Genomic DNA, 26,506 nt, shown 5'->3' with positions numbered 1-26,506 from the left:
TCCTGCCCACGTATTTCTTTAATTAAAACTCTTTGCCTTGAGGCCTTTGGTGAGTCGTAGCAACAACTAAATGATCAAAATACACAGAGCATGCTTTATTTCTTCCCATTCACCTAAACCAAGTTAATTAATTGACCAAAGTAACTGGTGAATTATTTTTTTAAAAATCTGATACTAAACCTTTAGCAATTTTGTGCCATTTTGCTCTGTGCAGTAAGACCCAGCCCTAGGAGGCTAGAAACATTTAGTTGCTGAAATTCCCCTGATAAATCCCTGACCAAAGCTCCATCAGCAATCTAAGTACAATGAAAAGGCAGGGATGGGACTGTTGGGATGTTTATTACCTCTGCATTCTTTTTTAAAGCACCATGTTTCTTCTGAGATAACAAATTAGACAATGTGTAAGTAAAACCCGTTATTGTTGTACAGAGTTCATTTTTAAAGTAAAAGCTTGTAATTTCTTCAAAATTATATCATCTTTAATCCTCACGCTGAACTGTGTGGAAATTGAAAGACTCCATTATTAATCTGCCACGGAATTGGGGCAATTACATGGCTAATCTAATCGACCTGACCATGTTCATATTCAGTCCCAGTCACCACTGCCAAATTGTGTAATGGCGACTGAGCTCATTATTAATTGGATGGCCTGGCCTGAAATTAAATTGTAAAGCTCTAGTGTGACATGCCAAAAAAAAAAAAAAAAAAGGAATCTGAGCTTAATAAAAAGAAAGTAAGTAAATACGTTCTGGGCAACTATGTCCTGTATTAGAACCCAGGATCCCTCATTGCTAAATCATTCTTTATTTGGTTCCTCCTAAGCATCACTTTTTTCATCTATAAAGCAGGAGTAGATATATGCAAACTTTCAAGATTTTCAACAAAATTATTGGTTGTGAGGACTTTCTAAACTATAAAGGGATATATACCCACATGTATGTGTGTTTGTGTGTGTGTGTTATATAAACAACTGTCCGAATTTATGCCATAAGATTAAAAGTAGTAATCTCAAAATGAAAGGGTTATAGGTAGTGTTGACAGATAAACACAAGACACTCAATTAAATATGAATTTCAGATAAATGATAAATCATATTTTAGAATATCTTTTTTTTTTCTGAGACGGAGTCTCTCCTGTCTCCCAGGCTGGAGTGCGGTGGCACGATCTCCACTCACTGCAAGTTCCGCCTCCCAGGTTCACGCCATTCTCCTGCCTCAGCCTCCCATGTGGCTGGGACTACAGGCACCCGCCACCGCGCCCGGCTAATTTTTGTATTTTTAGTAGAGTCGGGGTTTCACCGTGTTAGTCAGGATGGTCTCGATCTCCTGACCTCGTGATCCGCCCGTCTCGGCCTCCCAAAGTGCTGGGATTACAGGCGTGAGCCACCGCGCCCGGCCTATTTTAGAATATCTTATGCAATATTAGAGATATGCTTATACTATAAAAATTATTCATTTTTTAAAACTTGCTAAAGCCTGAATTTTTATTTGCTAAACCAAATATAGTAATAGGTATTCTTTTTCTCTTTTTTTCCCCTTATCTGTATTTTTTAAAGTTTCTATAATATGTATAATACATGGAATGAGAAAAAACAAAAATGGGGATGTCTTACTAACTGTTGAAGAGAGAAAGAAGCATACCAGTGCTGAAGTGATAAGCTGCTGCTTCTTTGATTAGAAGCTTTGCTTCTCCAAACTGTGGTCCAGGGATCAGCAGCAACAGCCTCACCCAGGTGCATGTTATAAACACAGCAACTCAGATCTCACTCCCACCCTACTTAATCTCAATCTACATTTTAACAAGATTCCCAGGAGAGTCCTATGAGAAATTCTGTTCTAGAGAGACCTCAAATAAAAGCTAAGTCTTCAAAATAATTAAACCTTTTAAAAGAAAAAAGAAATCCTTCAAACAAAGTGGAAGGAGAATCAGAGGCTGAGCTGAGCAATTTAAACAGATCCAAGGAACATCAGTAGCAGACGCCTCCAAGAGACATAGAGCTCTAGATCCTTTGCTCTGTCTGTCCATCCCTGGGCTGCCATGTACTGCCACACCGGTTGTCACTAGCGACTCCAGGAGGAGCCAGGCACAAAGGTAGCTATGAGAATAGCACCCCTGGGGTTGTGCAGCAGAGCAACACCTCCCCCTGCCCTCATCTAGATTCACACTCACAGAGGCATGGGAATCAGTGAAGGAAGACTGATAAAAAAGTAAAAAAATGTTTTTCTGATGTTGTTTTGGATGACACAGGTTTTTATTAATTTGTTGTAATTTGTTTAGTTTTTTTTTTTTTTTTTTTTTTTTTTTGCAAGGGGCTGATGTGTATTTCTTGGGTTTGGGTTTGCTTTTTAATGAAGTCACTTGAATCTGTCAGTGCTAGCGAACATTCAGCTAAACTCATGAGATCGACTTGATGAAATTACTACAATTACTACAATTCTTCTTTTAGCTAATACTCAGTAGTAATAGTTAATAAATGTGCACAATTTGGATTGATTATTGAAAATGTCTCCAATCTTTTACAATTAGCAACAAACTCTCTTTTGTGCCAGCAATTCTAGCCACACATTGGAAACATAGAGGCCTTTTGAAAAAGAAATATGAAGTCAAAGTTCTGCCTTCTGAAGCACCCAGTTCATTTTTTTTGATGAGCCAAAGCACAGGACAAATACATACAAGTGGCCATCCCCATATTCCCAGAGCTCTTCTGCTTTCTAGTCACATCAGCCCATTCCTCTCCCCTCCATTACCTTGCTGGGGGCTTCTGGGCACAGACGAGCATCCATGGGTTTTGTTGCCGCTACTGTTATTCATTCATTCATTATTTATTTATTATCTGTTTCTCTCACTAAAATACAAGTTCCATGAGAAAAGGAATTTTCATTTGACCCATTTGACAGTATATTCGCAGTGCCTAGAAATGCCTGGCACCCAGGATACACTCAACGAACATTTGCAGGAGGAATGAATAAAGACAGACTGTCCTCCAGCTTCCAATAAGTAGTGTTCTTTTTGATCACTGTTAATTTTAAATTTTTTTTGTCCTCTCATTGCAGACTCAGATTTTAGTCAAATATCTGTAGTGTTGTTTCTTCATCCTGCACTAGGGCTTGTTGTGTGGCTCAAAGTAAAAACTTTTATGATAACTTCTGACACCACTTCAGTGTCTAAGTAAATTGCTTCTTCCTATAACGAATCTATCTCTCCCTTTAATTAGCTGCAGTAATATTCTAATCACTCTGTGCTATAGTTTCAAAGGAAGAAGGAGGGTTCCGGAAAACAGTTTTCTCTTCCTTACAGAAGCACTTGAAACTAAAGGTGCTGTAAAAGAAACCCTCAGTAGTGCATATGTGTGCACACACTCATACACACACATGTACACAAATGCCCATCGAACCTTTTTAATATTCTGTAGAGAGGTAAGGATATTTCTGGGAAGATGTGAGAAGAAGAGCCCAATGCAATCTCATAGAACTCCCAGGCCTGATTCATAGACAACACTTCAGCAGAATTGAAAATGGAACAGATTATGGGAAGGCAGAAAGGTTTCCAGAGATAAGGGATGAGTGACAGGAAATACATCAATCAGCACACGTAGCACTCAGGTAAGGATGGAAACAATTGGTAGTTGTGCTCAGTTTCCCAATGGAATCTTAGGCAACTCAATTAACCTCTTTCTGCCACATTCTCATCACTTGTAAATTGAGTACAACAACCTACCTAGTGGAGACTGCACAGGGATTTGCTAATAAACGTGAGTAGACAGCTATATGTAGGATACCTAATACTATTATGTTAATGAGCATAAAGTCACAGGGCTACAAGGGACTCAAGAGGTCAATTCAGTCCTTTCACATGGGACCACAATTAAACCATTCCAGCAGAATTAGATTCTAACCTTTTTTTTTTTTTTCCAGACAAACTTTTGTTCTTGTTGCCCAGGCTGGAACGCAACGGCGTGATCTCGGCTCACTGCAATCTCTGCCCCCTGGGTTCAAGCAATTCTCCTGCCTCAGCCTCCCGAGTAGCTGGGATTACAGGCACATGCCACCACGCCCGGCTAATTTTTTTTATTTTTAGTAGAGATGGGGTTTCACCATGTTGGCCACGCTGGTCTTGAACTCCAGAGTTCAAGGTGATCCACCTGCCTTGGCCTCCCAAAATGCTGGGATTACAGGTGTGAGCCACCGCGCCCAGTCAGATTCTAATCTTTTTAAAGGTGCCTGTATAAAGGGCTTCCCAGAAACCTTCCCTTTGTCAAGGATGTTTTCTTAAATGTAAGATGTTCTAATCCTGAAGCATTCGTATGCTGTGCTTCTCTCCCTGTATGGAAAGGAGACTAGGAGCTGTACCACCTTGAACAGTTGGTCATATGAACTCTTTAGCCACTGGAATACAGTAGCGTGACGGTTTATAGCACGGATACTGGATACCAGATTTCGGTTCCCACTGGATTCTACTCTGTGCTGGCTACATGACTTTGAACACATCACAACCTCAACTTCCTCAAGCCTCAGTTTCCGCTCCTACACAATAGTTGTCCTACTGATCCCATAAGGTTGGCATTGAGACTAAGGGAGCAACACCAGTAAGGTACTTCTCACAGTGCCTGACTCATGGTGGATATTGAATAAATGGTCATATTATTTTCTGGGCTAAAAAACCCTGGTCACTCTAATTTTTAATTATTTACAATTCTAACTATTTCTGAACTCACTCCAACTTCCCCATTTTTGAATGTTTAATGTGGTGCTCAAAATTGTAAGAAGGACCTAACTGCACTGAGTGGTCTAGGAAGATGTCACTTTGATTTTTCACGGGAGCACCGTACCAAAGAGAAAACCAGAATCATTAGGCTACAGTGAGGAATTTCCTGTGGGCTTTTCTAGCTTCTCTGCTTTCAACCTGTGTGCCACAAAAGCCAGGGGTCTCACTTAGCATCTCTCTGAATTCTTGGAAAGACTGGTGTTCCTGGAGGTCTAATTCCTCTGTGGTTTCCACTAAAAACCTCGGGGTGCACAGTTCAAGGTTGTGTAAAGCTATGCAGACTAGTTTCACAGATTCCATCAAATCACAGATCACTTCTGCAACAATGCGGGAGATTGGGAGGGAGAGAGAAGTTATGCTTTCTGTTTCTGTTTTATCCTTGTACTTTCCTCATATCAAGCAGGGCTAGGCACTATAATTATCTTCTTTAGGGGATATGGGCTTTGCCAGAAAGCAGAAGTGGCTGGAGGAAGCTTGTCTGGCAAACCTAAACCCACTGAAGAGAACGGAGAAGCAATTAAACAGAGGAGAAAAATGCTTTTTTCCACCCCTTGCTCCCCAGCACCTCCCCTCCCACCGGAGTCTGTGGGTCCCTAAGGAAAAAGCCACATCACCCTCCACTTTGGCACCTGGAAGTAACCAGACCACAGGAGAAGGCTGTGTGGCGTGTGCCTTGGGATGGCACTGCCACTCGGCAGCAACAAAGATGCCCATATTCCACAAGTGGTTATAAAAACAGCCACAGGAGTTTAAATGGCCACAGAGAGGTTGGGCAATGCATACATGGTAGAAACCAGGATGTCTGGAGAGTGGCGACCTTCCCCTCAATTTCTGGGCACCATGAAAATCCCCTGGAGTCTGGAGCCTCCCAGGGAACAGGGGATTCCCCATGATGTTCCAGGACACCTGAGTATATGGAGGGAGGTTCGGACCTACGGAGCAGGAGGGCTTCACAATTTACCAGCAACTTCGACACTCCTCACCGTCTTTGAGCCTAGCAAAAAGGCTACAAGTCAGCCTATTCTAACGCTGTGAATACAAACACTCAGAGAGGTTAAGTGTCTGGTCCTGGGTCTCTGCATTTTAATTCTGCATCCTTCCAACTGTGCCATATGACACCTTTTGTCTGAAAATTTTTAACCTAGTCTTGAAACCCACATTTCCCTGTAAGGGTATATTGAAATGGAGGCCACTTCAGTGAGCAGACTTGTAGGATACAAAACTGAATTTGCAGCATGCTTATTATTGTTACATTACAAAGATAAACACGCAAAGCTATGAATATGAAAAAAGACTCAGATGTCATAACAAAATGGAAAAGGCAATTGGCTTTAGGTAGTGTGTAGATTATAAAATTTTTAATGAACATATGTTTACAATGAAAAATATAAATTAATGATTTTTTTTTAGGTAGCTTTAGAGTCAAACTATTCACCCAACAGCAAGGCAGCTACTTGTGGGAACAGAAAGGAAACTATACCCTTCCCTTTCATCTCCTCATAGATGGCCTGGCTATTGAGTCAAATTATTCAGGATGTCATCAATTCTCTATAGATGCTATGTCAAGGCAAACAGCAGAAATCACTTCTAAATTTTGACAGAAGTCCAGATTTTGCCCTGAAGGGACCAATTCATATTCAGAGTAGCAAATTAGAAGAAATAATAAATGAAGTTCTACGATGAGCTCTGAGTCTTTTGTAACTACACATAGTTGTCCCTGAAAGAATTTCTGTCTGAGACTTCCGCGAATGGAACTTTGGAAAAGGTAGAGTCGAAGGGATTAGCTCTTTAAGATCATCTATGGTTCACAAAGGGAGGGAGGCTATTGGTGGGGGCTACTCTTTTGCACGTTGGTCTCCTGCTTTATTCACAAGCATCTTGGAACCATTCTAACATGAAACATAGATCTTCTTCTTGGCTTTGGTCCCACCTTACAGGATCTCTCAAGAGGTAAGCCCAGAGGCTACCTAACACTTTCTCAAATCATGCTTACCTTCACATATGCCAGTGCTCTCCAAGTAAAAATGGGCTCTACACTGGGCTAGACACTCGCCAGAGGGGATGCCCACCCCAGACAGCTGCTCCACTTGCAGTCCTTCCTCTGGCTTCTTACACCCAGTACAGTGAGAGGGCGCAGGACCCATACAAGCCAGGCAGGAGAAGTGACAGGCTGCAAATGGAAATAAAAGGCAGAAAATAATACAAGGATCAAACGTATGTTGCAAATCTTTCATTAAATCAAACCCACTTAGAAAAGTTCACCAAACGCAGCGTTTCAGCGTATTATTTTTCTAATGTTCTATATAAAGCACAGAGTGATAATAATGTTTGTGAAAGGAACAATGAGGGGTGGTGTTAACCAGTCACCTCTCCCAGGTCCCATAAGGGCTGTTGGGCTAGACAACAACAACAAACAAACAAAACCAGAAAACTGGACAATATTGGCTTGGTTCTCCAGAGAAACACACTCACTAAATGACGATTTAACATTACACCCCTGGTTTTTATTGTAGCTTTTTAGAACCATTCATATGGAAGCCATTACTGTATCTTTTGCAAAAATAGCGGTTGTGTTATTATCTATGAGTCATGCATCACCCACTACAATGGGGTCCAGGCAACAAATTCCTCTTAGAATTTATCTGGGTTAAGGCTGCTCTTCTAGACAAGAAAGAGGCCCCTTTGAGCAGCAATGATCCATCACCGTGTTTTGCTTACCCTGGCTACTGGTGAAAAGCAAAGCCAAATAAGGTAGTCAAACTATCTGGGGCCCATATTTGAATACAATTAACTCTCCTGTTCTTTAAAAGATTCTCTCAATTTTCTCTTCCAAAACAGTTGTTGCAGCTTTCCTACTTCAAATACGTTCTTCTTGTAACTATTCTCAAACTCTGTTCTAAGGATCCCGATGTACAAATAAATATACAGTGATTTCACTGAATTCTGATGTACAAATAAATATACCTTGATTTCACTTAAAGTGTTTGTTCCCAATATTCTAGTTTCAAAATGCTTAAATGATATCGCCCTCCCAAGGAGCCCAAAGCCTTTATGGCAAACAGCTATTTAAGATTTTGCCATTTCACTCAGCCCAGAGGCATCGCTAGTGACTCTCAGTTTGCTCAGTAATATCATTACCAAAAAGAAATTCTTCAGGGAAAAACGAAATGAAGTCTAAGAAAAACATTAGCAAAGGTAGGAGAGTAGAGAAAGGAGGCAAGGGTTCTATTTTGTTTTAATGTACAGGAAAGAAAATAACATTCCCCCTAAAAACAGCCAGAAAATAAAAATCATAACCCTTTGAGTGTCTTCACAAATTTTCAAATGAATTTTTTTCAGATCAACCCTTCGCAAAACTATTGTAATGAAAAATGTTTATAATGTATGGATAGCCATAAAAGATACACTAGAAGAAAAGTTACACTGGAAAGTTATATTACTGAAAGAAGTAAATCTATGTTCTTGTGGGATAGCCTCTCAAGAATGATGGTGACACCAACAATACCTTTGCAGACCCCGTAGTCAGAGTAGAAGCCCTCTCCACAGTGGGGCAGACAGTGGCCTTGACGCAGAGCCTTGGGGGGGCTGCAGGCTGTACAGTGAGAGGCTGTGGGCCCAGAGCAGCTGGCACACGAGTTATGACAAACTGAGGAAGAAAGTGAGAGGGAGAACACCATGGGACGGGGTGAATAAAGCGCCCACTTCCTGACTGGGCTTCGCAAGCCTGGGACTCTTAGTCCCTCTGGATGTCACACCAAACCAAGGGGAAAATGTGTTGGGAGGTGGTTACACTGTCACAACTGCCCACATGGCCCTTTACCCACCATTTAGCCATGCTCTACATATTGCTTATTAGCTACCCTTTATTTAGTGTTTGTATTAAGCACTTTCTACACATTGTCACTTTTAATTTTCCTAACAACATTATGAGGTAGTTATTACTAACTACATTTTATAGATGAGGAGACTGAAGTTAAAAAATTTACCCACGATTACAGGCTTTATTCATAGCAGGGCTGAGATTTAGCCCTAGGTCCGTCTGGACCTAAACCTCACACTGCCTAAATGGGTTAGAGCGGAAAGGCTGTGGGTTGGAGTGTTGGAAGCACTGGCATTTTGACCAGTGTCTCCACCAATTCATCAATGCCCTCAGTCAAGCCTGGGTCTCTCCTGGCCTAGTTTTCTTGGTATGAGCACAGTGAAAGGTTGGACAAAATGATCATTTAAGATACTTCCAGCTTTAACATTCTAGGATTTTAAGTAACAATTACAGTAACGACTCTGACCACAACATATGACAATGTTAGGAATACATGTCCCCTGCTTTGGCCCTGGTGTTAACAGGGACATCTCTGACTCTAAGGGACAGGTGCTGGTGGCATGGCCTGGCTGAGCCTCTAGCAGGGCTGGGGTCAGGAGTGAGATATGGGAAGAAGGCTCTGCAGGACCATGGTCAGGAGCTGGGGGTGGTGGGTAGAGATGGGATGAGAACATGGGGGCAGGACACAGAGGAAAGGGTGGCGAACACTGGGTGAGTAAAGATGTTGGCAGGCAAAGGGGAGGCTGCTAAGGAGAGATGTTGAGATGGGTCTAAACACCCTGCACTATAAGATGGTAGGTAGACATGAGGAAGTGGGCATATGTTTCAGAGAGGAGGGCAGATCAAGATGTTCCAGGCAACAAGAAGTTCTCAGAGTTATCTGTGAGGAAAGACACAAGTCAGGTATATATATAAGGTTGAAATTTATAAAGTCTCAAATGGGTATGTTTCATAGTTTAGGCTGTATAAGTCTGAAATAAACAATGTATAAGCAGCACACCAAAACAAGTTTTCAATGGATACAGACTTTAGCTTTACTAGCTGTCAAATTTGGTTTAACTTTTTAATTTTATTTTTGTGGTGTGTTGTAGTTGTCAATATATGACCTACATCACACATGTCATATAAGAAATGATTCTGTTACATCTGCAACCTAAGTTAGTGATGGTTTACAAGTAAACAAGGACTGTATGTTAAAGATGTCTTGGGCATTTCAAAAGGACCAAATGAACTCTAATGATGACTAATATACATAAGTCCTTCATGAAAGCACTCTAGTCCCCCAGCATCCACCCATATCTCCCACTCTCATACCAAATACACATAATGAAAAAGCTATCCCTTTTAAAGTAATGCTTTCCCATCATACACTCAAGTTCCCAAATGAGCAGCATATAGCACCAAGTATAGTCAAACATGTACTCAATACTTTTTGAAGATGATGGTGGTGACCCATCTCTTACCTTTGCACCTGCCGATGGCATCAGCATAGTACCCGCCAGGGCATTCAGACATGCATTTCCCATCATGCAGCACTGTCTTCTCAGTACAGGTAAGACACCTGGGGCTACTAGGCCCACAAGTCTCACAGGATTGGTCACAAGCTAAGGGGAGGCAAAAAAACCCATCAGAGAAAGGCAATAGTGAGCAAAAGAAGCAGTGAAGTCTATTCTTTACAATATCCACAATGGGTATCAATATCATCATCTCATTTTCTGGCTACTCAGCAGAATTCTGTTTCCTTGATTCCAACATTTCATTGGACTCTGTGCTTTTTGTTTTCACAGTTGAAAGAGAATTGAAGAATTATTCATTGAACTAAGCATAGCAAAGACTCTCAGGCACACCCACCAGTGTAACCAACTTAATACGAGGTTCGAAGTTAAAATGGCCTTAGAGGTGAGGTTGCCAGGTTTATCAAATAAAAATACCAGATGCTCCATAAAATTTGAATTTCAGATAAATAATAAATTTTTTTAGCATAAATATGTACCAAATATTTTATCCTTTATTCTACGCTACTTGGAGAGAGAATTTAGAAAGTCAAGATTCTACTAAGCAAGGTCACGCTACTAAAATTATGTTAAAATTGCTGAACTTCACACAGTCTTTCAGGATCTCATTCACTTATTTGTTTACCCCCTAAAACACCTGTTAAGGTCTGTGTCAGGTCTTATGCCAGGTGGTAGAAACACAAAAACCAAATCAACTAAGTTTTCACTTTAAGTAGCTTAGTAGTCTAATACAGGAAAAGAAATAGACAATATTGGAAATAGCTAAAATATCACTCAGATCAATCTATATAGGCACAATGAAAATTTAAAAAAAAAATGTGAGGGTGGGGGTAAGAGGTAGAAAAGTCAAGAAAGCATTCATAGAGGTGTGACCCTTGAGCATTGTCTTAGGAAGCAGTGGGACCACGTCAGGCTGATGGGAATGTACTCCAGGCTGAGGCCGCGAAGTAAGCTGAGTCTCAGAAACTGGGAGGAGACTAGGCTGCCCAGGAAAACAGCAGTTTCATTTGGCTGGAAAAGTGGGAAGGCCAGATTATAGAAACCTATGGCCTGACTCTGTTGTCTCGATTTTCATCCTAGGAAAGGCAATGAGTTTGAACCCCTGCAGTTCTAAACACAGTAGAAACATGGCTGTATTTGTGTCTAAGAAAGATCATTTTGGCCTCAGTTTGGAGGGTGAAGAGGAGAGTTAGAAGCCCTGCTGGAAGACCATGGCAATGAGCATGGAGCAAGATGATTAAGGGTTGAATTAGAACTGTGGAGGTCGTGAGAGATTTGAGAGCAGTGAAGAAAAAACCATCTCACATGGCTTCCAGGGGTCTGTCTTGGGGTACAAGTGATGTCACTCACAGAGTACGGGAAGGAGAATAGGTTGGGGGGAGTGCCATGAGCTCAGTTTTGAACATGCACAATCCAGGGAGCAATGTGACTTACAGCTCTGGAGCTCGGGGGAGAGGTGTGGGGTCATCATATACAAGCAATTGTTGAAACTAAAAATTAGTTGAATGATTCAGGAAAACTATGCAGGATAAGACAGAAGTAGGCAAGGACCTGGGTAGCATCAGCACTTAAGAAAAGAAGAAGAAGAAGAAAAAAAAAAAAAAACTAGTACAGCTGACCAAGAAGAAATGATCCAAAGATAAGGAAGAGAAAAAAGAACATGGTGACTGAGAAACCAAGGGAGGAAAAAGGTTTGCAAAAGAAAGTCATGACAGGTGCAGAGAGGACAAATAACATCTGAAAAGTTTTACTACACTTAGGAACCAGGCTGTGGGTGTCCTGTGCCACACATTTCAGTGGAGTCATTAGACCAAATGAAAGTGAAGGCCATGATTATAAACTGTTCCTTTGAGGGACCCAGGCTGAGAACGGAAGGGGAGAGGGAAACAAATAATTGAAAGGGGAAAAGGTTATTTTGTCTTTCTTATATTATAAAAATTCAAGGCAAATATAGATCCTGGAAAGGATTTTTAAAAGAGAAGAGTTTGAATGATTGGTGAAAGAATATCTAGGAGAAAAGGGGGGTACATATGCAAAAGTGCAGTTGAGAGACTGGCTTTGAACAGAGCAGAGAAAGGCCTCCTTATGAAGGGTGGAAGGAGGTGAGGGAGAGTGCAGTCACAGGCAAGTCTGTGATTCAATCTTTTCTATGCTGGTTGGCTAATGTCTTTAAAAATAAACAAAGCAAACCTTCCTGCTACAGAGAATCAATGTTTCAAAAATAGAGAACTGCTGAGATTTATTCTCTCTGTTCCCTTAATCCATCTACACCCTGCTAACCTCCTGAAAAATATTTTGAGAACATAAGAAAAAAGACACTAAATGATGGGGCCAAATGTCCCATCTCGCATCCTGAAGAATTCAGCATCTGTCCACAGGCAAATGTGTAGAGTAAGAGAATGGGCTATGGCAATGGTCTTAATATCAAGGAAAAAGAAAATCATCCCTCAACTCAGGACTGGAAGAAATGAAAATTAATCTGAAAAGTGTTCTTCCCTCCCACATGCCACAAAAACTCCTGAGGTTTCTAATTCTAGAACTGACATCTCAACAGAAGTGAGTAATCTGAAAGCTAAATGCAATTCCCCAGAAAGGAAAAATTGCAGCAATATTTAGAAATTAGAATTGACCAACAATAAAAGCATTGCATATCAAACATTTTAAGATACACCTAAAGTTATGCATAGAGGGAAATTTGTAAATCTAAATAAAACTATCAGGAAGATGTACTTTCTCCCCAAACTAATCTATAACTTCAATGCAATATCAATAAAAATTCCACTTGAGTTTTCTTTCTTTCTTTCTTTTTTTGAGACAGGGTCTCACTCTGTTACCCAAGCTGGAGTACAGCAGCACGATCATGGCTCGCAGAAGCTTCAATCTCCCAGGCTCAAGTGATTCTCCTGCCTCAGCCTCCAGAGGAGCTAAGAATACACGCACACACTGCCACAACTGGCTAATTGTTTTTTTAATTTTTGGTAGAGATGAGGTCTCACTATGTTGCCCAGCCTGGTCTCGAACTCCTGAGCTCAAGAGATCCTCTCGCCTTGGCCTTTCAAAGTGCTGGGATTACAGGTGTGAGCCATCACACCCAGGCCCAGCTGAGTTTTCTTAAGAATTCAGTAAATGTACTCTAAAGTTTATGAATAGCTAAGTCAACTTTGAAAAGGAAAGAAAGGAAATTTTCCCAATCAGATATTAAGACATACTACAAAGCCATAGAAATTAATGAACAAAATAGTTTAATAGTGGTATAAGAACAGAAATTTAGACTATGGAAAGTTAGAAATTTCCATATCTTATAGCTCAGACAACACTCTCTATATATGGAAATTTAATATACAATAAAGAGAAATAAGGAAGGCCAGACTGAATGACTAAATAATGTTGGGAAAACTGGATCGTGAAATGGAAAAAAATCAAATGGGACCCCCTACTTAAATCCAAATATATATATATATAGACAACCTAAGTTAAGATAAAACATCGAATTAATAGAAGAAAATACAGAATAATTTACTTTTGAACCTTAGCAGAGGTCTTATTAAAATTTCAAAAAAAAAACTTTAAAGCAAAAAATAATGAATTAAAGATTATTGTTTAACAAAGGCATTATATTCAAAGTTAAAAGACAATAGAGTGAGAAAATTTGCATATTTAAAACTGAAAAAAGGCTACTATCTATAACATACCAGGAAACTCCATAAAATGAACCCCATAAAAGGAGGCAAGGCCAATAGAACAATGAGAAAAGCACATTTAAAAAGTAATTTATAGAATAGGAAACTTCAAGACCAATAGGAGTTGAAGATATGCTCAAACTCATTCATCATCAGAAATAGGCAAATTTAATGGGTTGACTCTTTATACTCTTGATCAGAAAAAATCAGAATCTTGATAATACCAAGTGGCGACAAGGATGTGGAGATGAGTGAACCCTCGTGCTTGGGAATGCAGATTGCACAGCCATTCTGGCAAGTAACCCGGCACTACTTGGTCAAATGAAGAATATGCAGAGTCAAAAAACCAGTCATTCTGCTTCTGGATATAAATCTCAGGAAACTCCCTCTAGAGCTTTACAAAGGAACACATTTGAGGCTGTTCCCTGGTGCTGTCTAGTGATGCAGATGGAGAGAAAGGAGGGAGTCCATCACTGGGATCGTGGATGGGTAGTATGAGGGGGGCACACCAGGGAGCACTACACAGCAGTGAGAAGTGAAGGGCTAGGGGAGAGAACAACATAGTGCATCTAAAAAATGTACTCCTGAGTGAGAAAAGAAGGAAACAGCACGCAGTTTGTAACATCTCACTTAAGAAAATTAAATATACATGCACTCAAAATAAAAATACCCAGTTAGATAAGCTCATAAAAATAACAATATTTTAAAAAATGGTTGCATGGGTGCAAAAGAGAAATGAAGATTAAAAAAAAGAAAAGGGAGAAAGAAAAAAGGAGGGAAGAAAGAGAAACGAAAGAAAGAGAGGGAATGACTAACAGAAACCTCTGATTTATTATGCTTTGATTTATTATGTTAGCTACAGTCAGAAAAGTCCTTCATAATGGCATAAACACTTAAAAGATAAAAGAATGAGGAGGTTTCCTCCTTTGAATTGTACCACCCTTTATATCTAATATTTGTAGAACACAATACACATACCACAGGTGAACCTGGTTACTGTAAGATCTTTCAGCCAGGGCATACCACACTTCATAACAGGCTATGCTGGTTTTTTCTAAGCACTTGACTTTGAGATTTCTACAGATATGGGCTGGTAGGTTATAAATTATTGAACCCACATCAGCCAGTTTTTATCTTGAATAGCACTAATCTGAAATGGAAATAAGTCAGCATTATCAGCATCCGACGTCTTAATTAACATTCCGATACCAATCAGTGAGTTGGTTCACTGTTGTTTCAGAAATATTTCTGTGAACATTTCTGAAGTCATTTTGATACAAACTTGGAGAATGGTAACAATTTTATAAAAAGTGTAAGCTCCAGTTTTGTGCATTAAAAGGCCTGTTGGTCAACACCAGTGGCATCACAAACTCTTGCAGCAGGCTAAGCACATGACATGTGTTTAGTAATTACTTGTAGATCCATTGATTCATTGGTTGACTAATGTCAGCTATGATCCATCCTCCTGCCTGGAAGTTTCTTTCAGATGCTTTTCAAAATGTGCACAGATAAAGCAGATTCCCACCTCTCACAGCCTCAAGGCTCACATTAACTATTCCTCTTTTTAAGTATACCGCTTCTCCAGCAAAAGTTACCTTCTCAATCCAGATAATGTAGAGTCTCAGGTCAGTGTCACCGTTCCTCCATCACTGACAGTAACCAGCATCCCAGGGGACTTAAAGGGTAAATGCCTTTAGGCCCTTGAATTAGTGCAAATTTGACATCTGTCGACCTTTAGAGAATACATCTGGCTTAATTGAGCAGGAAAGTGATGCTGGCAGAAAAAGATTAATATGCTCAGGCTAATGGCAGCCTGGCCTTTCTTTCCTTGTTCTCTCCTGAATCCACATAAAAGCCACCTGTGACTCATCAATACCAGGTGAGATTTTTCACCCTGGCAATACTGATGGATCCCTGCACAGCTTTATGTAAGCAGCTGCCAAGGGCTATCTCTCTTCTCTAAGACAAGTGGATTTGTCAAGTCCCTAAAATCATCTCATTTTTGCTGTTGCCCTGCTCAGTGAACAAAATGAGGACAATAACTCAAGAAAGTTTTATGAGCCACACATTTTTGTTGATTTGGCGGACTTAGTTACGAAAAAAAAAAGTCCTCTTGGCCTCTCTATAGGTATGACCATCAAAGTAAACTCAATGTAAACCTTTCATTTACTGTCAGGATGCCTGCAGACCTGGCAGTGCCCACAGGGGTAGCCAGTTCATCTAAAGACTGACAGAAGACACAGAAGAAGGTGCAGAGGTGGAAAGGGGGAAAGGATAATAAAAAGGAAAATTTAAAAAAACACAGGCAGAAGTGCATAAGGAAATACCACATTATAATGAGCAATAGAGTGGTTCCTAGGTAGTTAAGACCCAGAGCCAGAATATCTAAACTTGAATCTCAACTCTGCCCCTTATTAGCTGTGTGATCTTAAGCAAGTTTCTTACCCTCTCAGTTTCCTATCTGGAAAATGAGAATGGTTATATCTACCTCATGAAATTGTGAGGATTAAACACCAAACACTGATAGAACGCTTACTATGTGCCAGGCACTATGCTAAGTGCTTGCATATCTTAACTCGATCCTCTCAACAGCTTTCTGAATTGGGGGTGTATTCATTTTCTATGGCTACTGTAGCAAATTACCATATTACCATAAACTCTTTGCCTTAAAACAACACAAATTTGCCATCTTATAGTTCTAGAGTTTAGAAGTCCTAGAATCAAGGTTCCTTCTGGAAGCTTTAGGGGTGGAATCTGTTCCTTGCCTGGACGCTCTAGGGATGGAATCTGTTTCCTTGCCTTTCCCCGGATTCTAAAAGTCACCTGCATGCTCAAGGCATTTTCCTTACTTCACTCTATCACTCCAACCTCTGGTCCCGTCCTCGACCCTACTTTTCTGACTCGTCTCTATTGCCTCCCTCATATAAGGACTCTTGTGATTGATTATACGGGGCCTCACCCAGATCATCCAGGATAATATCCTCACGTCAAGATCCTTAACTTAATCACACCTACAGAGTCCTCTCTGCCATTCAGGGGAACACACCACAGTTCTACGGATTAGGACAAGGGCATCATTGGGAGCCCGTTATTGTGTCTTCCACAGGTGCTACTAATATCCCCGTTTCACAAGTGGGAATGGACATGCAGAGAGATTGACTAACGTGGTGAAAGTCATGCTTTCTCTCCTGACTTTCCTGCCTCTCAGTGGGTTAATGTTTATTTTTTTATTTTTTTTTTTTTTGAGACGGAGTCTCACGCAGTTGCCCAGGCTGGAGTGCAGTGGCGCGATCTCGGCTCACTGCAAGCTCCGCCTCCCGGGTTCCCGCCATTCTCCTGCCTCAGCCTCCTGAGTAGCTGGGACTACAGGCGCCCGCCACCGCGCCCGGCTAATTTTTTGTATTTTTAGTAGAGATGGGGTTTCACTGTGGTCTCGATCTCCTGACCTTGTGATCCGCCCGCCTCGGCCTCCCAAAGTGCTGGGATTACAGGCTTGAGCCACCGCGCCCGGCGGGTTAATGTTTATAAAGCACTTGGAACTGTGCCTGGTTCAAGGAAGCACTAAGCTGGGTTAACTCTCGTTGCTATAGCCACGGGTGTTAAGGTAGAATGGATACTAACTGCTCAGCTTTAAGCCAGTGGCACCAACACCAAAGGTGGGTCTGCCCTCCACTGGCCTAAGAGTCTCTTTGTCCCCACGTACATTTGGAAGGCAGTCTGGTGTTGATAGAGACTTTGGGATTTGGGGAAAGGAAAGTCTGGGTGGGAGCCCAGTTCCTTTCCCTCCAGCTGTGGGTCTTGAGTAGGCCACCTGAGCCTCACTATCTTCATCTGCAGGACAAGGCTAGAATGAGCACCCCAACCATAGCAGACTGGTGGGGTAGTTAAGAGGAATCTCACTGGTGAAAAGTGTTTTCTACACATCTAAATCAAAGATTAATCTCAGCAGCTATTCACATATATGTTGAGTAAAAGAAACATTGGTGTGCTATGATTTGAATACAACAAGGGATGCTAGAAGAGAACAAGGAAAGGATACGTCGGCATCGCAACCCAGCACTCACCGCTACAGGTGCCCCGCCTGTTGTAGAAGCCTTTTCCACAGCTGCTATCACAGCGGCCCTCTCTCAGCACATGGAGGGGATCTCTGCAGGCCAAGCAGTGCTTCTCCGCCGGGCCCCAGCAACCTGCACAGGACTCATGGCAGACTGCAGACAAACAGCAAAATCAGTGAGTAGCCTACAGCAGAAAGGACTGGTCATCGTTTTTCTTTTAAATGTTTTAGAATTCACAAGGAGGATGTCAGTTTGTTCCTTAGTTCCTAAACTGCTATTGACATATTCACACCTCAGGACAAACATGACACCCGCTTCTCCAAGGAACTCTTTCTACTGGCCAGAAGTACAACTTCAGTAAAGTATTGCTAAGAGATTCAGAAGAGGAAATCAGAGGCTTTTGAGAAATGAGATTTACAGAGAAGGAAATCATGACTGTCTAGAGAAAGATGGACTGGTTAATGAAATGAGATGGTCCTCCACCCCCTTGCCTTTTGTAATCACACCACGGAGTATCCGCAGGATCACCACCTCCCAACTGCAGCACCATCAGAATCAGCTGAGGAAGGATACCTTGGACTCTAGTTCCAGATCCAACTTTCTGAGGACCCAGTCCTACTTGACATCTATTGTACTTTGCCTTTCTAGCTCTTTCCCCCCAGTATTATCTGTCCTAAACATGTGTCTTAAGAACTCACACAGCTTGCTTTTCTCTTATACCTTCAATTTCTTACTATAACTTGCTCCTTTAAGATTTTAAAATGTTCTCCCCTTCAGCATTTGATTTTTTTTGATTACTCTTCAAGCTCCCTCTTCACCTTAGCACTTCTGCAGAAGGACCTATTCTGAATAACTGATTTTTTTCCAATTTGGCTAGCTGTATGGCTAACCCCTATCATCCTCATTCTTAAAATGTTTCCTTCACAAGGGAGCACCAACTAGTTTGCAGAGGCATTGATTCTTACCAAAATTGGTAGATAGAATGAATGTCTTGCTGCTTGCAAGCAGCTTTGTAACCCTACCTTAGTAATTCAAGTAGGCATCCCTTTGGAGGCAGAAGGAAGGATATCTGCCTTGCAAACCTCAAGATCCAACTCTCTCTTCTCAGTTCTAAATTGCACAAGCAAGTCCTAATTTCAGATACTTTTTCTCCCCAAAAACGGTAGGGATGATTACGAATTGCATTAAGTGCTAGAAAGGGCTCTGCAATAAAGAGTAACAGTGGTGGGGGTGGTGGGGACCAACTGTAGATCAGAGAGGTAGTCAGCCACAGGGAGTGGGACCATCACGAGCAACTCTCGAGGAGGGAAGGAGTACGTGTGTTTGGGGAAACTAAGGGCTACCCCTATGGCTGGAGTTGGCGAGGCACAGCGGGGGGCCATGGCATGATCAATGGCTGCAGCCATAGGCAGAGGCCTGGTCAAACTTGACCTTGGAGACCAAGGAAAGAAATTAGGACTTTTATCCTAATTCCCATGTGAAGTCATAAATGAGCTCACACAAGACAGACAGAAGATCTGATTGAGATGTCTCAAACCACTCTCTGGCTGCCATGTAGAGAGGGTATAAGGACCTGCTAGCAAGCAGGAGACCAGCACGGAGTCTACTGCATGACCCAGGTGAGAGAGGACTTGGACTAGTGGAGTGGGAAGCGGAGACAAAGGAAAGTTTCCTTATTTATCACCTGGTTCCCTTGTGAGACCGTAAGCTCCATGAGGGCAGGGCCTATTTCTGTTTTGTTAACTCTGTACCAAGCACACTGCTTGTGCTTTACAAATGTCTCTTAAGTAATTTCATTTATATTTAACTCCTTATGTATATTTTATAAATGTTACATGAGAATACTGTCCATATGCTGGATAAGTTTAAGGATAAACTTATCCTTAAGCTTAGGTTAAGTTTTAGTTATAATTTACTTGGTACTAAATTATAGTTAAAGATGTGGATGCAAAGATCTCAGTAAAAAATTCTACCCTTAACACACATGAAATCTGCCTGGCATTCAGGTATTCTACGACCCTTTGATTACAGACTGTAGTCATCATCTGAAGAGTCAATGACTGTTCATGCCTTTGCCTCACTCACTCTGGAGCTGATCTAAAGTCATTACCAAAACAAACAAACAGAAAATCTGCTCTCATTTCTAAAAAGTTATGCCAAGTTGATACATCAACATCCAATAGAAGCACACAAGGACACGGGTAAGGCATGTTCCCAGCTGGCCACAGGTAAGCCACGTTATCTGAGGTCTGCTGCAGGAACACTTAGAACACTCTGTTGCCTGGGTGCACTGGTGACATTGCACCAACTGCACTGGGCATAAGTGCCAAGGAAATGATGGATAGAAAGTGAGGCTAAAAAGACAACAGGGGTCAGACTTCCAAGTTCAGATGGGCTAGGGTACGGACCTTGGACTTTGTGCCATGGAAAGTTTTAATTAGGGCAGTGGAATGATCACTTCTGCTTTTTAGGGAGTTCATTCTGGCAGTCGGGAGAAAAGAAAGTAACTCAAGACATCTGCAGGGGATGAAATCATCTTTGTCCAGAGGTGCAGAGGAGATAAGAAATGAAAGCATAGCTCCCTAGCTCTCTTCAGCGACTGGTTGAAGAGCAGCACAGACATGCAGTTATACTGGTTGTTAAAATAGTAAAATACTTTCAAACTTGTTGGTAAATGGCTGTCACCCTGAGCTTCATCCCTGGAATCTCCACCTGACATCATGCTCCACAAACAAAAGGTCTGACACAAGAGAAGGTCTGGGGGTCCTCCTCCTTCTCTCTGACGTGCATCTGTGCCATACTGCTTGTTAGATATTTTTACTATACCCTTGGTGTTACCAATCAGGACAGAGACCCAAGAATGAGCAGGATGGCCTCAATCAACAGACTTAGGGATGGCATTCAGGCCCCCCACAAACTGAGCTCTCCTTAACTTTCCAGCTCCATCTTCCACTATCTCCCCACGCACACCAATTCTATGAAGCAGAGCACCCTACGTGTGCCATGTGCCCACCTGTGAGTTCTGGATGCCCTACACAGGATTTGCCCAGCCCACAGTGTCTCCAGCTCCTTCCTTAGCTCCTAAAATCCTGTTTATATTTAATTTCCCGTTTATATTTCCTAAGTTGTCACTACTTCTGTGAAGCTTTGCTAAACTTGTCTAATAACCTTTCTCTATGTTCCTGCAATGTGTTGCATATGCCTCTCTTATTATATTTATCCTACTGTACTAACTTACTCAGTTATGAATCAATCTCAATGGAATTCAATCTTCAATGGAATTCAATACCCTCCCAAATGGGGACCACGTTTTAGTCATCGTAAACCCCCAGTATCCAGACTGATGCCTGGCACCTAGTCAGTACTCATTAAGTGTAGGCTAAATGAATGTACAGCAGATTTTTAAAATTGGTTATGGGGGATTCATCCTTTTAGTTACCTTCTACATGGAAGCAACTCACCACAAGGTCATAGTCTTAAGATATAACTTAAGAGAAATTTGAAGCTGTAATATGTACTTAATAAATGCTGAAGTCTAAATCTGCTTATGATGATAAATACTGATGCTGCATCTATATAGAGTACCGAACATCACAGTGGTCCTACTGTTTTTTTACATATTACGTAAAAGACATGTTCCATGGCCAGACCCAACAGCAGAAGGAATTTTTATTTCAACACAGGAATATGTCATTTCTTATAATGATATACTTCTACTGTGGTTTCTTTAAAATAAATTGTATTGTGTATATTTAAGGTATACAACACAATATTATAAGGTGTATATATAATGTATACATATATTTATATATATAAGGTATATATTTAAGGTATACAATGTGATATAAGGTGTGTATATATATTTATATATACATCATTATAAAAAGTGTGTGTATATATACACTGTATAATATCACATTGTATACCTTAAATATGTACCTTATATATATCTAATAATATATATTTATGTTTAATACACCTCATATTTTATAAGGCTAAGTATATATATATACACCTTATATTTTATATACACCTTATAATATGTATAAGGTGTATATTTTATATACACCTTATAATATGCTATATATACACCTTATAATATGCTTATATACCTTAAATATATATACACACCTTATAATATCATGTTGTATACCTTAAAATATATATATAAAGAGGATTAGTGTATATATATAGAGAGAGAGAGGGGAACAAATTAACATACCCATCTTCTCATATAGTTACCCATTTTCCCCTGTGTGGCAAGAACAGCTATCATCTACTGATTTAGGGAAAATCCCACTGTGTTTGCAACTGATTTCTAATTTCTAACACTGAACATATGCTACCACAGATTATCTCTTAAATGTGGCTTTTATTATATTTGGGTTATTATAAAAAATAAGAGGTCACTCCCTGACTTTTCACCATAATTTCTCTTAGTGATACATTTCAGATCACACAGGGTTTGAATGACATATTGTGAACATTGTGGCAATAAATTTTAAAAGACGGTGAATAAGAGAAAGCTATCTTTTTATCTCACAGGCAGCAGATAATTTATTTGGTAAGGTCCCTGACTTTTCTGAAGCATAACCAGACATGTGTGGGCTTCTTCAGCAATCCATTCCAAAAACGAAAAGGAGCAAATTACTTTTCTTTTTGCAATTCTTGACTGAAACCCTACTCTAAAAATAGCACACCTCTTTTAGTATCTGATACTTTTGAAATAGAAGATTGCTTTAAAAATTTTTTAAGCTATACCTCTCTAACAATAAAATGCAGCCCTTTTCCAGGGAAACATTAAAAGCACTTCCGATAATCACCTTATTTTCCACAAAGTCTTCCCAGACCCAGAGCAGTGGATACAGACACCCGTGTGCTCTTTTCTGTGACCGTCTGGAGTAAGTTTCCAGAGAATTAGCACAACTGATCTGTAGTTCCTCTGAGATTCATCAGTGAGGCTGCAGTTCAGATTTGCAAACTGCCAAGATGTTTTTCCTCACAACTGCACAGAAAAAGCCCAAACTTCAGGCACAAGCAGGTGTGATATACGCAAATCAAATTCCTTCATTCTGTTTCTTATCCAGTTTGTGGCAACTGCCAGCTTTCATTCTGATCTCACAATGACTAGGTAGTACTCGCCAAGGTTTGAAGTATTATCAGGAGGGTAAATTTTCAATAAGAAGCTCTTGCTGGATGACAAATTGTTTCTGTCTTGAACTCAACTTCACTGTTACTTGGTTTCCTAATCTGTAAAGCGGAAATAATAATATTTGTTGTACCTAATTCACGAGGACATGGAGAGATGACAAGTTTGGAAAAGCAAAGAATGTTGTGTGTGATCATATGAATGGCATGGGGGGATCTGCATTTTGTCTCAACTGCTGTCAAAAGCAAAGTAATTTTAAAGAGAGAAAATTAAAGGTCAACACAAGACAGAAGGGGGAAGGATGGAAAAGACTACAGGAAAGGTTGGCTCACTTAGAAAGGAAGGGAAGGGAAGGGAAGAATTACAGCCTGCAGGGATTCGGCCAGCAGCTGTATGAAGGAGCTCCAGCCTCTCCCAGGGGCTTCACACTTAGAAGCTCTTTCCTTGCAACCTCTACAAAACAACCGCCAAAGCTCTTTGAAAGTGACTAGAAATACCTTAGTGAGGCCCTGATGCCTGAAAGACTCCTTCCCCCTCCCCAATCACAGCCCCACAAGAGGCCAAGGCTGGTTGCCTGAGATGCTGAAACTCCAGGCTAATTTAAAAGAAGTTCCAAAGAAATCTGAGCCATCACAATTTTTGATCCTTTTACTCCAATATTCTGTCCCTTCCCAGACCGGGCCTCTGCCCGCTACTGCCTTCCTTTGCCAATTGAAGGCTTTACAATGGGAATGTCTGGTCTACACATATTCTGAAAACTCATAAATACTTGAGGAACTTCATAATAGAAAAAAGTACAAACACGTAAAAAAAAATCTTCGGCATCATCAAAAGCGGGAGATATGCAAACCAAACAGGAGAGCAGCAACTAGATGCACTGGATGAGACATGCACATTGTATTTTTAAACTGCAATTACTTTTGCACCACCTAATAACATGTATACATCCTAGAAACAGTGCTTAGTGAGAAAAAAAAAAAAGTCAAGAAAGAAGGAAATATCTGGTCGAACGTGGTGGCTCGTGTCTGTAATCCCAGCAGTTTGGGAGGCCAACGCGGGCGGATCACTCGAGGTCAGGAGTTCAAGACCAGCCTGGCCAACATGGTGAAATCCTGTCTCTACTAAAAATATACAAAAATCAAATTAGCCAGGTGTGGTGGCACACGCCTGTAGTCCCAGCTACTCAGAAGGCTGAGACAGGAGAATCGTTAGAACCTGGGAGGTGGAGGTTATAGTGAGCCAAGATCACGCCACTGTACTCCAGCCTGGGTGACAGAGTGAGACTCCATCTCAAAAACAAAACAAAGCAAAACAAACAAAAAACGAAGGCAATATCTACCCAGGCATACAAAACAATAAAAGCATAGGCATACAAAAGTACACACTAAATCACATTAGTGTAGTTATTTAAAAGGGGAGCTGGGAAGAAGGGGAATGGGAATAGGGCATGATAACAAAAGGAACAGACAGGCAGATGGATAGGCAGACAAATAAGCAAGAGAATAGCTTGGCCCAGACCAATGGTGAAAATGGGCCATCAACTGACGAGCATGATTAACTCCACATGCTTCATAAGAACCCCAAAAACACGTAAAAGAAAAAATTCAACAGATTTCATTTTACATCAATCAAATTGACAATTTAAGAAGGCTTGTGATACCTAGTGTCGACTGGAGTGCTGGCAAGTAGGCAACCTTACACATTTCTGGTAGGAGTACAAATCAGTGTAACTTTCTTAAAAGAGTGTAATATGTTAATCCGTGTCAAAAAGCTTAAAAACCATACATAAACCTTTGGACTCAGCAGTCACATGTCTAAAAATTGATTCAAAAATATTTACCACAATTTCTACTAAAATTGTTTGCATCATGGTTACATATAATTTTAAAAATTAGGAACAAATATCAAACCACAGAGGATTGGCTAAATGAATGATTGCATAGCCAGAGATGGAAAATTATACAACAGCTTTAAAAAGATGTTGTAGAAGGATAAGTAATAACATAAAGAAGGCCGGGCGCGGTGACTCAAGCCTATAATCCCAGCACTTTGGGAGGCCGAGACGGGCGGATCACGAGGTCAGGAGATCGAGACCATCCTGGCTAACACAATGAAACCCCGTCTCCACTAAAAAAATACAAAAAAATTAGCCGGGTGTGGTGGCGGCGCCTGTAGTCCCAGCTACTCGGGAGGCTGAGGCAGGAGAATGGCGGGAACCCGGGAGGCGGAGCTTGCAGTGAGCCGAGATCGCGCCACTGCACTCCAGCCTGGGCGACAGAGCGAGACTCCGCCTCAAAAAAAATAAAAAAATAAAAAAATAACATAAAGAAAGCAAGCAATAAAACTGTAAATAGAGTACAATTTTTTGAAAAAAAAAAGTGTATGCGTATAGACACACAGAAAGATATCTTTATAAATTTGGAAGGCATACACCAAAATACTAACAGTAGTGATTTGGGGGAGTTTGAGTTAGGAATTTTAGCTGACTTTTTATTATACTTTGTATTTTATTGACTTTTATTACTTTTTGGAATAAACATAAATTCATTTGGTACTTGGGGGGAATTTTAGTAATTTTCCTAATGGTGGAGGGAGGAAAGCTGTAGTCCTTTTCCCTAAGGTACATGCTAGGTAAATAGCTTGTTAACCTATTAAGCATGATTGTGATACAGCTGTGATTTACCTGTCTGGGGTAACATATTTGAATTTTTAGCAGGGTCTTTGGTAGACACAGAACTTGAATCAAAGGAAATTACATCCCAGCCAATGAAGGCTTTGGCAGGTCCACATGGACTTTTCATTGGTTCATAAGTCAGAGGACAAAGCCAGACATTCAGCTCATCAGCAGTATCTCGTAAAGTTATCTCTTCTATCTCCTGCCCCTCTACCTATATTCCTGAATCGATAACACAGGTATAATCCAAGGGTTTTCACGACCACCAGCTTCTCAGCTTCTACTCATCCTCTGTGACCACTGAAAACCCACAGCTGCTAGGACTCCCTGTGTTCCCTCCCAAATCCTACACCCAGTGGCCCCTGCTAATTAAATGCCTATTGTCTACTCCAGTGATGTCTTCTGAAATTGAAGAGCCAAAGGCGGGACCGCCAACCAAAACAACCTTTTGATGGGGGGAGTTCTCAGACCTCCTGGCTGTACTAACACAGCTGCTCAGATCTCAGCAGCACTAACAGGGAGGTGCTGTTAGCTCTGTGGGCAGCATAGAAGCAGGGGAGGGCAGAACAGGGACAGCGCTTGGGTGGGGAATGGAGAAGAGAAAGAATGTGTGCCATACAGTCTCGCTAAAATAACTGAGAGCCTTCCAAACTGGGCAGAAAGCCGGCAGACTTGTCACTAGTTTGTAATCCATAGCTGAAATAGTTTGGGGTTCAGATTTGTCAGGAAGAATGGGATCTGTCTGAAAGATAACCTCTGTGGCATCTGTGGCAGGCTTTCTCTGCTGGTATGTGATACTTTTGTTCTGTCATTTGTCTTCTGGCATACACAGCAAAGGTCTAGAAGTGGC

General features: G+C 41.0%; 1 protein-coding gene across 8 annotated transcripts in view; it reads right to left on the bottom strand.

The window, feature by feature from the left end:
• Positions 1-26,506, bottom strand: part of LOC105477237 (Fraser extracellular matrix complex subunit 1) — a 488,217-nt gene that overhangs the window by 216,124 nt on the left and 245,587 nt on the right. For all 8 annotated transcript variants that reach the window (XM_071093546.1, XM_071093541.1, XM_071093547.1 and 5 more), the window contains 4 exons: positions 17,843-17,986; positions 10,048-10,188; positions 8,270-8,410; positions 6,758-6,934 (listed from right to left, as the gene is read on the bottom strand). In XM_071093546.1, coding sequence (XP_070949647.1) covers positions 6,758-6,934; positions 8,270-8,410; positions 10,048-10,188; positions 17,843-17,986 — 603 coding nt within the window. The remainder of the gene's footprint in view (positions 1-6,757; positions 6,935-8,269; positions 8,411-10,047; positions 10,189-17,842; positions 17,987-26,506) is intronic.

The sequence above is a fragment of the Macaca nemestrina genome, chromosome 3, assembly GCF_043159975.1.
Source record: "Macaca nemestrina isolate mMacNem1 chromosome 3, mMacNem.hap1, whole genome shotgun sequence".
NCBI classification, from domain to species: Eukaryota; Metazoa; Chordata; class Mammalia; order Primates; family Cercopithecidae; genus Macaca; species Macaca nemestrina.
The sequence above is the reverse complement of the archived record's forward strand: the minus strand, read 5'-3'. Positions and strand labels throughout refer to the sequence as shown.